This window comes from Xenopus tropicalis, chromosome 1, assembly GCF_000004195.4.
Source record: "Xenopus tropicalis strain Nigerian chromosome 1, UCB_Xtro_10.0, whole genome shotgun sequence".
Taxonomy (NCBI): domain Eukaryota; kingdom Metazoa; phylum Chordata; class Amphibia; order Anura; family Pipidae; genus Xenopus; species Xenopus tropicalis.
In genome coordinates this window covers 50,168,127-50,183,522 of record NC_030677.2, presented here as the reverse complement: position 1 = coordinate 50,183,522, position 15,396 = coordinate 50,168,127, and the positions used below count along the sequence as shown (strand labels likewise).

Here is a 15,396-nt window from a genome sequence, read left to right as displayed (position 1 = left end):
TAACAAGTCATGATTTCCAGAAGAAAATCGCTCTTAAGTGACCTGCTTCCCTTAGAACTAGCCATTAGCTCTATGTGCAATGTGACTATGTGCCTATAGACCTGCAGTTGGCCCAACTACCCAACGCTGCTGCCAGCCAGTTCCCATTGAACTAAATAGAAATGAAGCTGCCTTTAATACAATCTGTCATAAGAGATAGCTGCCAATGGTTTCAATCTGTCGACCATCATGGTCTTCACTCATGGAAATGATCAATTATAAGCTTCTTTTCATAATTTACAAAGCTTTTCATTTCCCTACACCTCACTACATCTCTTCTCTTGTGTGTCTGCACATTCCTGTCTGACTCTATGCTTCTCTCAAGAGTCAATGCCTGGTAGTGCCACTCCTTATAACCGCTGTTTTCCACCTTAAACCTTTTTCTTTTTCTCTTTAAAAATAAAATCAGTCTCTTTAAAAATAAACTCTTGGAGCACTCGCATAACATATGACCAAGTTCTGGCAATTTATTACAGTATGAGGCAGTGACAACCACTGTAAATAAAGCACTTAATATGTTCCTATTTGTGTCTGTTACCCACCCACTTAAATTGTAAGCTCCCTGGGGTTTCCACATACAGCAGCTCAATACTCCATACTAGTACACTATTCAAAGTGCTCTACCTATGGCCTCACATAAATGGAGAAAACCAATGCAATCTAGTTGTTCTATGGTAGTTCTCATAACGAGGTGGCAGTCGAAAAAGGAACTGAAATACAAATGTGTGGTTTATTATTAAATAAAACGTGAAAACCAAAATAGTTGTTGATAGCCCATAGGTAGCCTGAATGCATTTCTGAGATGGGTAGGCCTCTGACCGGGTTAGCAATATGAGCTACCATGCCTACATACAAGCAAACAATTGTGGGAAATGGCTCACTTTAAGTTTAATAGCCAAGTGTCATATGACAGAAAGGCAAAGGTTTAGGGAGCTGTGAATATAAGTAAAGCAGATAGGTGGAAGACCAGGGCATGCAAGGAAGGGAGCAGCAGAACTGGATAACATGCTGGCTCTGACGTGACACCACAGCTGGAGATCCTCCTCATTGAATTCCTCTCTGCCGCAGGTACGATACCTTATCTCCCACTGCCTCCCAGCTCATGGTGCTTGCGTAATCCACTGTAATCTTATATCCTTGTCTGCAGGCATTTCATCAACCTGACTTTTTCAACTCTGGAAAGTCATTCATTAGTATAAATGTGAAAAAAGAGTGTGCTTGAGTAGAAGGATTGTGGGAGATGTCGGGCTGATGGCTCCACAGGACCATAGGCTCTGCAGCACAGCCACAACAATGAACCTCTCATTCAAAAATAGCTGCCAATTTATGGAATATTTTAGTCGCTGACTATTTACAGGCTGATGTCACACAGATGATTTGTCTGGATAAATTTGGTCGCTGAGGGGTAAAATGAAATCCCAAATCTATGAATCACCCCAAGGCTATGGTATATGCATGCAAGTGTTAGCTGATATTACAGGGATTCTCGGAGAGAATCCTATTGTATTTGGCTTCTTTTCCTGAAATGAGTTTCATAGTTGTTTCATCAGAGTTTCATCTAAAGAATACATTTCCCGTTTGATCCCTCCTGAGGTTCAGAGTGTACAGTATCATCTACTCAGCATCATTCAAGCAATTTTCTTCTCTCTCTTCACATAAGTTATGTATGCAGTATTATAAGGAAGGGGCAATGCAAGTAAGTGGGAGTGTAGGGTACAAGACCCTGCCACTGAGGGTGTGTATGAGACTGCTGATGGGCCATACACAGAAGCTGTGATATAATGCAGCTCATTAGTACAAGGCATTAGTCTTACTGCAGAGGGGCAGAATGTACATCATGTGATCCTCCCATGAAATGGCCTACATGCTATGTTAGAGCATACTGAGGGGCATCTATTGGGGCACTTGCCAAGGATCCTCAATCTATGATGCTGCTTGGCACACCTAGACACCTGCTGCCTGTTGCAGATTGAGGCTCAATGCAGATCAGTCATCTGACAGGATTTTCCAGCTTGCCCAGTTAACATCTAATGGGGTTCTAATCTTATACTATTTGGAAGGTCATAGTTTTGGCCCCAAATACCATCCAAATGGGTGTAATCTTGTTCATGACTGGCAAAGTCAGCTGGCAGTGCCCGTCCTGTGTTGAGTAGCTTAATGAAACTGGGGCTTATTTATCAACAGTAGGCAAATTTGAACTCATAACAATCAATCAGTGATTGTTTTTTTTAATCCAGATGCAGGCAGAACAATGAATGCAACAGTTTGATTGGTTGCCATGAGTTACTGCCCGTTACTTGCCCAGTATTGATAAATGACCACTACCCTTTTAGAGAAATATGGCTGCTCTGTTTCTTATTAATAAATAACAAGCCCTACCCATAGATGCAGGTTCAGTATGAATAGGATTTCTGCTGTAAAGGCCAAAGGGTCAGTAAAGATTGAAGGGTATCTCTCAGTAACAGTGGATAGGCAGAATCTGAGAAAGGACTGAAGAGAGATTGTATGCCTGCTACTTACTCCCAGAGCAGCTTGGTAGGTGACTTCCGGTGGAAATGTAAATGCAGGGCCACTTACAACAGGGCTGCTAGGGGGTGGGGTCACAATGAGCCCTGTTGTACTGATATGAACCTAATAAGAATGGGAAAAAAACAGTGGAATTATAAACTTAAAATATTTCTATTTTCTATATAAAGCTTTCATTTTTTAGTAAAGCTCATGCTGAATCCTACATAATGGTTTTGCCCATAATTAGAAGCAGACTTTCCCCAAGGCATCATTCTTGATGAGAGTATTAACTATTTACCAGGAAGTATGAAAGCAGGGACCTATGTTTCAATAATATGGGGTTGCCTTTCCTTTGCCCGGTCACAAGAAGCCCATAACTGGTAAATAAATGGTACATAACGGCTTGATAACAAACAAATTGTCATAGGCAATTGGCTTCTTCAGTTAAATGTACACAACTCCCACCTTACAAAGAATCGGCAATTACATTTCTGAAACCCGAGTTTCAGAGACTACACCACTGTCACAACACCACAATATTATGGACATTAGCCAGTAGCTATATTTAAATAAATGTAGAAAACACATTGTTTCCTATCACTACATTTACAGACAGATTACACAAAGCCCTTGGCTACACAGCCAAACTGGCCTCTATGAAGATCACACCACCACCAGTTCCTATTGAGTTAAATGTAAAAACTATTCAAAGGATACAGAGGGAGCATAGGAATTCTGTTCCTATTATTCTAGCTAACCTTATATATACGCCAGAATGGCTAAGATGCTGCCTAGGGGAACTCCAGTAGATGACATTCCAAGTAACTTAAAGAAGTGCATCTATCCACCTTACAATAATTGTACCTTCTCTGAACAAAGTTACTCTTTTTTATTTTTCTTGCATGCAGATCAGTAACCGTCTCCGTGTGTAAAGTAGTAGAAAACAATAAGAACAACAAACTGCTTTATTGTTACAGAAAGCCAACTCACACTCGGTTCACCCCCACTGAACAAATACATTCATCTTTTTTTCCCTGCATGTAAAATGTGCCTTCGGCATGTGAAGTTTACCAAGTGCTCTCATTCAACAAAAAGCAACAGGCAGTTTGGGAGCCTTGGCTTGTCACTGCAGCTTGAGGCGCTGATTTACATGCAAGGGTGATACAGATACAGACAGCTGCTGTGGCTCTGACTTGAGAGCAGATAAAGAAAATGTTAATCATATTAAATGAAAATTGAAAAAAACTCTGAAAAGGTATGCTTTCTAAGGGCATAGACTAATCCAATTAGGTATAATAACCAAAAATGACAGTAAATCACGAATGTGATAGTTGAGGTCCAGGTGAGCTTGCCCCAGACCTCACAGCTTAGGGAGCAGAAATGCACAGACATTTTAATGAAACAAGCAGGCACACTGGAGGACATAGAGAAGATTAATGAAGAAAATGGAATTTTAAATTATATAGGCTATGATTAAGTACCCAGATCTAGGCACAATATATATAAGGCTATTCTTTGATATAGGCTATTCTTGTTTTGCATTAATTTCCCTCTCTGTCCCAGTGTGCCTACCTGTTGCACTGAAATGTCATTATACAGACTCAATGTGTATTCTGAAAATAATAAGAAGAACTGCTTTTTCTTTCTGAGTAAGCAGCCATAAACCTCGTCTAAGAGGGGAAATGTAATTACAATCTAATATAATTACTTGGTAAAGGTCAGACCAGTTTAGTTGAATCTGCCTGTACTGGTTTAAACTATCTACCCATGTTTTGCCAATTTTTCCTACTATATAGATAGGAAAACACTTCACCTGAAATATTTATATTATATATATATATATATATATATATATATATATAGCGAACCCAGGGTGGCACTCTGCTTCAGCTCTTAGCTCGGGTGCAAGGTAAATGATTTAAATATCCAAAAAAGACCAGCAACACCGAGTTATATTCCAAAAACAATCAATTGTGTATTAAAAACGCATGAACAGCCAACGTTACGTTTCGGTCCCCATCGGGACCTTTCTCAAGGCAACCATGCTAACCAACCCCATGTTCTATTTATCCATAGTGAACCAGCAAATAGGAAGTGACATCAGTGCACACATGCCATAAAGTGACTATTGCAGTAAAGCATGTAACCAATGCTGCAAAGTGATCCGTGCCATAGATAATCATTAGATAATTAGTGCTCACATAAAGTGTCTATTGCACACATGCCATAAAGTGACTATTGCAGTAAAGCATGTAGCTAGTGTTGCAAAGTGATCCGTGCCATAAATTGTCATTAAAACATCACATGCCATAAAGTGACCACTGCAGTAAAATGTGCAGCGAATGCTATATAGTGATCGGTGCCATAAATTATCATTAAAATATTCCAAGTGCAAATCTGGTGCTATTAAAATTAATACCCCTTTAAAACAATCATTAAAGTACAGTGAAGTGATTTGGCAAAGCAATCATTAAAAATCCGTGAAACCGTACAATACATCATGTTAAAAATATACACATTACAGTATCATGATTTTATAGTGTGTACACAAAAAAGTGAATAAATACAATTAAACTTATATCGATATAAGATTAAAAACATCATAACATTGTATGTACGCTGCGCCAATCAATTCAAACCAAACACTATCCTAATTAGTGGGGGCCCCCAATCTAATTCAAGATCTGCCTATTATTACATTCACATGCATATGCACATATCAGTTCCACAACAAGATATACCAACTTGAGCGTACATACAATGTTATGATGTTTTTAATCTTATATCGATATAAGTTTAATTGTATTTATTCACTTTTTTGTGTACACACTATAAAATCATGATACTGTAATGTGTATATTTTTAACATGATGTATTGTACGGTTTCACGGATTTTTAATGATTGCTTTGCCGAATCACTTCACTGTACTTTAATGATTGTTTTAAAGGGGTATTAATTTTAATAGCACCAGATTTGCACTTGGAATATTTTAATGATAATTTATGGCACCGATCACTATATAGCATTCGCTGCACATTTTACTGCAGTGGTCACTTTATGGCATGTGATGTTTTAATGACAATTTATGGCACGGATCACTTTGCAACACTAGCTACATGCTTTACTGCAATAGTCACTTTATGGCATGTGTGCAATAGACACTTTATGTGAGCACTAATTATCTAATGATTATCTATGGCACGGATCACTTTGCAGCATTGGTTACATGCTTTACTGCAATAGTCACTTTATGGCATGTGTGCACTGATGTCACTTCCTATTTGCTGGTTCACTATGGATAAATAGAACATGGGGTTGGTTAGCATGGTTGCCTTGAGAAAGGTCCCGATGGGGACCGAAACGTAACGTTGGCTGTTCATGCGTTTTTAATACACAATTGATTGTTTTTGGAATATAACTCGGTGTTGCTGGTCTTTTTTGGATATATATATATATATATATATATATATATATATATATATATATATATATATAGCCTGTAGTGTTTTTTTTTTTGAGTGCGGCTACAAATCCAGACCTATATAATTTTTGTGTGATTTTGTTGTCAGCACATTCAACTATGTAAAGAACGAAGTATTTAATAAGAATATTTCATTCATTCAGTTCTAGGATTTTTGTGTTCCCTTTATTTTTTTTGAGTAGTGTATATATATATATATATCTACACACCCACCCCATCTGTGCATATATGGCTACAAATAAACCTTTGTGTATTAGCCTGAAATAACCTGTCCCATCCACAACCATCTAAATCAGATAAAGGTAATTCTCCATTAAATCACTATTAAACTGTAGCCAAATAACATTCCTAAACTGTTGGCTCTTGGATCAACCAAAATCACATTATTTTGTTCATTTTCAGAGACTGAATCATATTGTTTTAACAAACCACATTAAGAAGCTTTATGCTATGAAGAACACAACGTTCAAACAGAACAACAGATTTTATATGTCAAGTTGACAAATTCACTTTTTCACTAATATATGAACATCATGGTTGTAGAGTGGTACAATATTTCCTCACTACATTGCCTCATTCTCTCAGGTTTCCTTAAATTGCTCATTCACACACATAGATACTTAAACACCACATGAGGTTGCTATAATGTCTCCTCTGACATGAATGCAGTTAGATGGATGGTCTCTGATATGTCACCTAAGTCAATGAGGCTAGCAAACATCATGGTCCCTAACCATAATGTCACACTAATAGACTGCATGATGCAAGTAAACATCGGGCAGCCAGTTAAAAAGGCCTACAGGAAAGCTAGTAGTTGCATCAAAGGGGCTCCTCTACCAGTCCAGCCACCAACATCAAGTAGCTCTCCCAAGGCTGACTAACCACAAGCACCCAAAATGTCCTTTGATTCTCCTTTATTCTCAATATCTTCAAGGAATACTGTCATGGGAAAACATGCTTTTTTCCAAAAATGCAATATGTCCCCCCACCCCCAGCAGCCGATCAGCAGAACAATGGGAAGGCAGCAAGATAGCAGCTCCCAGTAGATATCAGAATAGCACTCAATAGTAGGTAATCCAAGTCCAGCTTGGGACTCCTTTAGTTACATGGGAGTAGGAGAAACAATAGGTAACCTGAAAGCAGTTCTAATGTGTAGCGCTGGCTCTTTCTGAAAGCTCAGACTCACCAATATTACAGCTAAAACAATACATTTGTTGGTTCAAGAAAAACATTTTAAATGTGTAAACAGTATAATTTAGAAATAAAAAGTACACCATAAAAATCGTGACATTATCCCTTTAAAATATTTATTATCAATTTAACAAATGTAAAGCAAAAGGTCTGCAGAAGTGTGAGAATATCTAGTTCCCTTCTCCTCGTCTATAAGTTTCCTCCACAACACACACCAGTTCCCACTCAAATACAACCCCCTCTTGTATCTTCCACCACTACTTACACTTCTTTCCCACTAATGTATACAAAAGACTAGTGAAACCAGTGTTAAATAATTTTAAAGTATCCATGTTTTGAAGGTAAAATTGTGTATAATATGCTTCTCATAAACTTTGCATGTAAATAATTCTAAAATGGTTCAGCTTGTCTTAGCAAAAGGTGCAAGAAGCCAAAGATTCTTATTCCTATGGCAGAACCCTTTTGCATTGTTATACCAGCCTTACCTGAGAAGGGGCACTACAAGAGAGGCCTGTGAGTTCACTGATCCTGGCAGCAGCGGTGGGATTGCTAGAACTGATGAGTACAGGGGGGCTAATCTCCATTGAATGACGATTCTGCACGGACTGCGATGACTTGTTAGACATGGTGAGGGAGGTAAAGGAGTGACGCTTTTTGGTGTTCTTCTTTGCATCTGCTTGCTTTTGAGAATTGCTACTATGCGTTGTGCCAGAAGAGCCTTCCCCAGTGTCTACTCCTGATGGCTTGTCCAATTCTATCAGCTGCTTGGCTGCTGAATTGAACTAAGAAGAAATAAGGGACATTATACATATACAGGAACAGTTCAAAAACAAATTTAGCTCACAAAACATTTTTATAAACAGTTCAATGTAACATCTCACTGAATTATACCTATAGACTATTTAATTGAATATATTGTAGTCTGTCAAGTTCAAAATTTGTTTTAGTTCTAGTCATTTACAGCAACAATTTTGCAGATAGTAATTATTGTTCTAGTGATTGCTATGGGCAAGCACACTTGGAGCATGTTGTCTGAAGCAATGTAATAAGAGGCACAGACTGGTCACATTGTGGGAATATTCCAGGTAAACCTAACTGCCGTTTCATTACAGCCTGAAAACAAAAAGGTATTCCTTTTGAAAATACTAAAAGACAATTTGTGTACAATTTGTACAGTTCAGACAGACGCATTCAATAATTTAAAACTTGGCTTGATAGAACAATAAAAGTCTACATGAATGTGCAGAAATGACAACCGATGGTATTTATGATTTAAAAGTGAATATGGAACCCTACGCCGTATGCAGACAGATCTTCCCGCTGCATAGAAGCTGGTAGCTAGTAGCCTGAAATATCCCGAGGCTCTATCCCTGTTCTTTTAATAAAGTCGCCTGGTGGGGAAGAGCAATTAAACAAGAATAAAGAAATCCCACCCCTCGAGTTTTGCCAGTTTCCCCCGCAGCGTGTTTTTCCACTTAATTAAGATATTTGTTTATCGCTTGGAATGATTACAGCTGAAAGAATGCGCCCGCTGATTGCCAGGCAAAGTTCTATTTCAGGAAGGGATTCACTGTCCCCTGGGCTCGATATGAACAAGGTGCCAGAGTGGCACTTCCTCCTGGCTAGCCAGCTATAATGTGGATGCAAAGAGTAAGCAGATGGCTATGTCCCTGCTTAATTAGCTCAACCTGCAGGAATAAAACCCCACGTGCCAAGGCTTTACTGAACAAAGAAAAAGAGCATCTAAGTTCAGAATGAAATGATCTATGCCAGCTACTCACTAATACCAAGGCTACTCAGGTCATGCCAAGGCTGATAAGTATATACTGTATGAATGCTTATAGCTGTTACATAGCCTGTATATCCTGATTGGCCAGCTACAAATATTTAAGAGTTACAGTTCAAAACTGATATAGGATATAACTGTGGGGAGTGGATATGAGAAGATGGAGGATGAATCAAAGCTCTAGAAAGGTCCTTGCGAGGCAACTTCGGGCGACTTTGAAAACCCAAAGTGACGCTTATGCCATCTCACCGGTAATTTACATTCTTGCTGCTGGAATGGCATTTCGGGGAGATTAGTCACCAGCGATAAATCTTTGCTACTGCGGGCAACTAATCTCCCTGTGTGCCACTGCCCTAAAAAAAGCAAAGTCAAATAATTCAGTAGCCCACTAAAGCCCTCTGTATAAGTAAACCCTCTCATCCACCAGCTACAACATTCATCTCTGTAGATAAATAGTAGCCATTAATACAGAAACTTCTCAGTGGGTTGCTGATATGTTTGACTTTGCTCTTTGGGATCGGGAAGTAGGATGTGACTTAAGTTTTATTTTCAAATGTTGCCCTGTTTAGAGCAAGAAATAACAACGCCATAGATATTTTCTAAAGAAAGGAATAGGCAAGTTCAGCACAAGTCCTTTTCTATTAAACAAATATTGAAAAGAAGTTATATTGTCCCTTTAAAGGAAAAGTAAAGGTGGCGCAATCACTGTCTCGCAGCTACCCTGGGGTGGTGGGGTTTTCTCCTAATAGCAGCACCATCCCAGTGTATAAAGTAAGTGATTACAATCACTGGGGGGTGCCTAACATTTTGACAGCCCCATGTTGAACCTTTCCTTCTCTTTTAAACTCTCCTTTAAATAGACACTGTCATCAGAATAAAAGCAATGTGTAATATTATGGAAAGCATTGTGTGGGTGTGCCTGCTGCTAACAGGCCCAACTCCCTGAAAGGAGTGCAGAACAATATAAGGGAGCTTAGCCACTGTACTGGTGACCTCCTGGGCCAACTACTTGTGTGGCATGTCTGCAAGGCAGATAGATGTGTCTGCCACTTCCAAACAGTGACTGGTTTCACAGGGGGCACTCACTTGAATCTCTTTTCCCTGTTAACTACTGAAGATGAATTATATACTGCTGCCATGGTAGGATGCCCTGAAAGTTCACACTGTTTACGCTTTGATAATTGTAGACTGCAAATTCAGTTCTATACTAGGCCAGCAATCATCAACTTTGGAATCTATGCCTACTTACTGATAAAAAGAAATCTCCAGCCATAAACAGTTTTTTGCTTAATGAAAGAAAATATAACTCTAAGCAAAAGTCCAATATACATAAGAGTGCAGATCCCTTTAAACTCCAGCATCAAGCAAATAATGATATCCACTGCTGGTATGAAGTACGATGAAGTACAAGAAACTTGTTATTTGCAAGGCAGGGTACATTCCTGTGATCCGCTCTTTGTGGTTGTTATGAAAAAATTATGTCTATTAAATAATTGTTTTAGTATATTTACTATATATAACACTTACCTCTACATAGGAAATAGGGAATATTCCTATCTTGTCTCCCAGCATTCCTTCTGCCCAGTTTTCATCTACTCGTCGGATCACGGTGAGAATGTCATCCTGTGTAGATAAGTAATGACCATTTCAACTTGCTGAACTTAATGTACTCCCTGCCCCAATCATTTTAACTCCATTACAAACATTACAATAACAAGAAACATACCAAGTAACAGGAAACTCTAATGTATGGGCTAGAAATCCCAGTAGCTATAATGAGATTCACATATGCAGCAGTAGAGTATGCAAGGCTTGTATTTGCTACACAGAAGGAGTCTCGCTATACCAATATGATAATCCATCAGGGATAGAGAACTGAAGAAGGTGATAATCTCCTTACGCAATTTTTTTATTTTTGCAGTCAGCATGTGTATTGGATTTGCTCACTTGCACGAAAAAATTTTAAACAAATACATAAATTATTAAATTGTAGCAAAAAAAAAATGTAGACACACAGGAGTATTCTTAATACAATGGAATATTGCCAAACTAATCACCAGCAGAGATCACTTTAGGAAAGAAGCTGACTTAAAAGGTAAATAAGGGCAAGTAATACCGCTGCATAAAAATGTATGTAGCATCCCCATCTTAATTTAATGATCAATTTAAGGTAATTTGACAAGACAATCAGACCACTATGTGGGAAGGAACCCATATAACCAATGGCAGGTAGCTAGTTCTAGAAGGTTGCCAGGGTGGTCAGTAGGAAACCTTCTAAAATTTGCAGCAGCTTCAATCAATATTAACAAGGTTCCCTATTTAAGGAAAACTATACACCCATAACCAACAGACAGTTAATCATCATATTAATAAAGAATCTTACTAAACTGAAATATATATTAGTAAATATTGCTCTTTTACATCTTTTCCCTTTAGCCACCATTTTGTGTGTTCACTCAGAGATCACCTGACAGGAAATAATGCAGCTCTAACTGTAACAGGAAGTACTGTGAGAGTAGAAGACAGAACTCTGTCCATTAATTGGCTGGTGTGTCCTAACATGTATGTGTGCCCTTGGTTTGTTTGTGTGCACTGTGAATTGTATGATCCCAGGGGGCGGACCTAAGTACTTAAAATGACTTTTTTTATTTAGGATTACCCAATAGCACATACTACAAAAAGTATTTTTTTATGAAGATGGTTTGTTTAGATGAAGCAGGTTTTATACATATGCTTTTTTTATACACTTTACCCCTACATTGTTTAATGGTATAGTTTTCCTTTAAAGCAGACCAACAGCCTATAAAGGTCACATGGTGTAGAACCCATTAATAATCACTTTGATTGGATGATGCACCCGCTGCTTAAACACATGCCTTTTATAGGATAAGGTGGTAACCCAACACTTTTTCTGACAACTGGAATTCCATAATGCAACACAATAAAAACTATAAGAAAGAAATTATCCTGCACCCTTGGGAACTTTATCAATGAGAAGTTATTGGCAATGGGTATCAGGCATTTCGATGGGTACTGCATATAATAATATTTGGGCCATGTGCAAATCGCTCATGCTATGTATGTGTGTGTGTGTATCACAGTAGTTACTGATTATAGGACAGCATTCACACAGTAACAGGCTTTCCAACAGCCCAAAACAAACAAATCAGTGGCATCACAATATTTGCTTAGAAACATCAGGGTATTACTGGGATCATTTTTTATACTAATAGAATGCAGATGAGCACAAGCAGGCACATACAGCACAAATTATACTGAATTCTTCTTTAATTATAATAACTTGCTAAGCTTGCAAACAGAACTGCCAGACAGGGAAACCCTGGTTGAACTTAAGGAGAACACTGTGCTAACTGTTTTCTATGGCACTCTTGCACCTTTATTTTATATAGTTTTATTTTAACTTTATATCTGTCCAGTTGAAATATCAAGGACTCGTATTATTTACTGTCCTCGTTATAGTTTTTAGGAAGATTCTACCCGGTCAGCTTGCCGTTCTAGCCTTGCCAAATACCTGTGCGGCAGCTTTTGCTCAGAGTCTCTCGTCACTCTTTACAACCTCACACAGACTATATGTTATAATTCCCTTTTAAAGAAGCCAGAAAGGGCATTGGCAAGCAGCTTAGGCGCAAGGCATGACATATTACGGAAGAGGCGCTTAGTCAAACAGGGCATAAACCTAACATTCCTTACCAGTGACAAGCAGAACCTTTTCAACAGCCTGGAAAAATATGATAAAACCAAATTGGCACAGTTAGTCCCTGTACTTAGCACAATTTAGTGTGTGCGTGTGTGTGTGATATATATATATATATATATATATATATATATATATATTTAGATGACACTGTTCCTCTCTTAATTGCAGTGTATTTGCATAGTCATTCAAAAGTAGAAGTTAGAAGTGGCATTACTCTAGCGATTGTGTCCATATTGACCTATCAAAGGATAGTATAGTGGCATACACATGCTGTATGTAGCTGCTAGGACACCACTTGCGCTCAGTTGGCAAAAAAAAGGTGCATTTATATGGACGTGCCATACTGGCAAAATAAATTGCAGGTAAACTCACACTGAAGAAATCATTGTGGTAGTGTAATGCTGCACTGTCAGTTGAGTATGGACTACACAACATATCTTGTGCTGTCTGGGTCTATATTTTGGCAGAGACTGATACGGGCTGATCAGCTAAGTGGTGCTCAAGTAAAGGCAGCCTTTATTTTATGCCTCAAACACTTGCAATTTTGATTCTAGCCAACTGGCCTCATCCGTACTGACCTAACAGAGTGGCACAGCAAGGCAGCATAACCGACTGCACAAGTCGAGTGTTGATTGTACAACTCCTACTTTGTAAATGGAAAACACTAAATTGTGTCTAATATGCTTCAATTATGTAGCAGGTATGCAATGAGAATGTAAGTGTATAGTACATGGCAAAGAAAACACCTGAGCAGATCTGAGCACTCCATGCAACAAAATGTAACAGCACAAGATCTAATCTCTATAGGCAATAATGTAAAGTCAGATCAGATAAAGTCAGGTGGAGTGTTTTGTTCCTGCATCTACATGCGACAGTCACTGTATTTCAATGAGAAAAAAAAAAGTCGCTCTGACTGGATGCAACAATATTGCGTCAGACACAGCATGATGCATTTGCATGAGACGGTTGCATTGGATGGGAAAAATAACGTAGTTTATGCATACAATTTTTGTACCAGTCCCATTATATTTTGACGTTTAAAAACTAACTTCTGATTACTTGCAATAGGTTACAAGACATGGGTAGGCTTATGGCACACAGGGTAGCAAGCCGGAGAGGGAAACACCTGACAGTGTCATTAGTCATCAGAAGCCAATACATGTTCTATCATCATCATAATGTTCTTTAATAAATTGATCATGGTTAGTGTAGGGAGTAATTGCTTTTGTTTGCTGCATTAAAAAAAATAACTTACAGTTAATCATTAGAAATTCTTAGGTTATTTTATAGATAATCCCTGTAAATCTACACTTATAGTATGTTCCCCACCCTCTGTCCTTATAACCACCATACTGTGGGCAGCTGGTCAATTATTAACATTTATTATTAACATTTATTTATAAAGCGCCAACATATTCCGCAGCACTGTACAATAAGTCAATCCTATAGGTTGCAGACACAAAGTAGTTAACGCTGCTGGTGAGAAGCTCTGATCCAAGGAACAGATCGAGCACTAATGGGGCCTTTGTGTCTCACATTCAAAGTTCAGACATTAAGTCAATTTTGAGTAGCCAGAGGCAAAGGAGAATCCCTGCAGCTGCTTGTGCAGCCGGGCATTCTTATCCCATTATTCAGCCAGAGAAGAACTCCAAGATAATAGCTGCAAGTGCCAATTAAATACAGTAGTATGGAGGCCCATGTAACAGTTTTACATTAATAAGTGGCAAGACAGATACATTAACACTGTAATTAACTACACAGAGCCCAATGGTGTCACAGTGATCATTAGTCAGCAATCACTGCTAGTTATATATTGTAATATAAATTATTAAAATAATTCCTTGGCATTTTACATATTGCAGTTCCTCTGTAGGCTCATTTATTCCATAAAATGTCACAAAGCATTGAGCTGTGCTTACTCATAATGCGTAATGCTATGTGCAAGAAACTCACCAGCAACCTCCATGGCACCCAGAAGGTGATTCATAGCTGGGCGGCACACAGGAAGCAAAAGGAATCAAATCAGGAAACCCATTATCCAGAAGGTTCTGAATTACAGGAAGGCTATCTCCCATAGATTCCATTGCAGGTATGAGACCCGTTATCCAGAATGCTTCGGGGGGGTTTTCCAGATAAGGGATTCAAATAAGAATTATTTGCTTATAATGGAGTCTATGGGAGATGGCCATTCCCCAATTCTGAACTTTCTGGACAACGGGTTACCAGATAAGGGATCCCATATCTGTATAAGCAAATAATTCTAATTGTTATTATTACCTTTTTCTCTGTAATAATAAAACAGTACCTTGTACTTGATCTCAACTTAGATGCAATTAATCCTTATCAGAGGCAAAACAATCCCGTTGGGTTTATTTAATGTTTAAATGATTTTTTTAGTAGTAGTTTGGAATGTCCTATTACTTCCTATCCTTCATACTACTTCCTGTACTTAACCTTAAACTAGATAAAAGGATAATGAGACAGAAATAATACATACAGTATTACATCAGGAAATACAAATATGGGGCAATGAAACCTGTATGATCAAAGTCTGGCAAGCCTGTAGTTTAAGGCCTGTATATTGGGTGATCTGGGGTCTGTTTGGTTAAGGTTAATAACTACCAGAGTGAGTGAGCATATCAGCAAAGTTTGTCTAGATGACTTGCAGTGTT

At 38.4% G+C, this 15,396-nt stretch overlaps 1 protein-coding gene across 4 annotated transcripts in view; it reads right to left on the bottom strand.

The window, feature by feature from the left end:
- The window catches only part of sh3rf1 (SH3 domain containing ring finger 1), an 84,990-nt gene that overhangs the window by 11,560 nt on the left and 58,034 nt on the right, over nucleotides 1-15,396 (bottom strand). For 2 of the 4 annotated variants that reach the window (XM_012961866.3, NM_001015973.2), the window contains 3 exon segments: nucleotides 10,534-10,629; nucleotides 7,706-8,002; nucleotides 2,560-2,670 (listed from right to left, as the gene is read on the bottom strand). In XM_012961866.3, coding sequence (XP_012817320.1) covers nucleotides 2,560-2,670; nucleotides 7,706-8,002; nucleotides 10,534-10,629 — 504 coding nt within the window. 4 annotated transcript variants of the gene reach the window in all.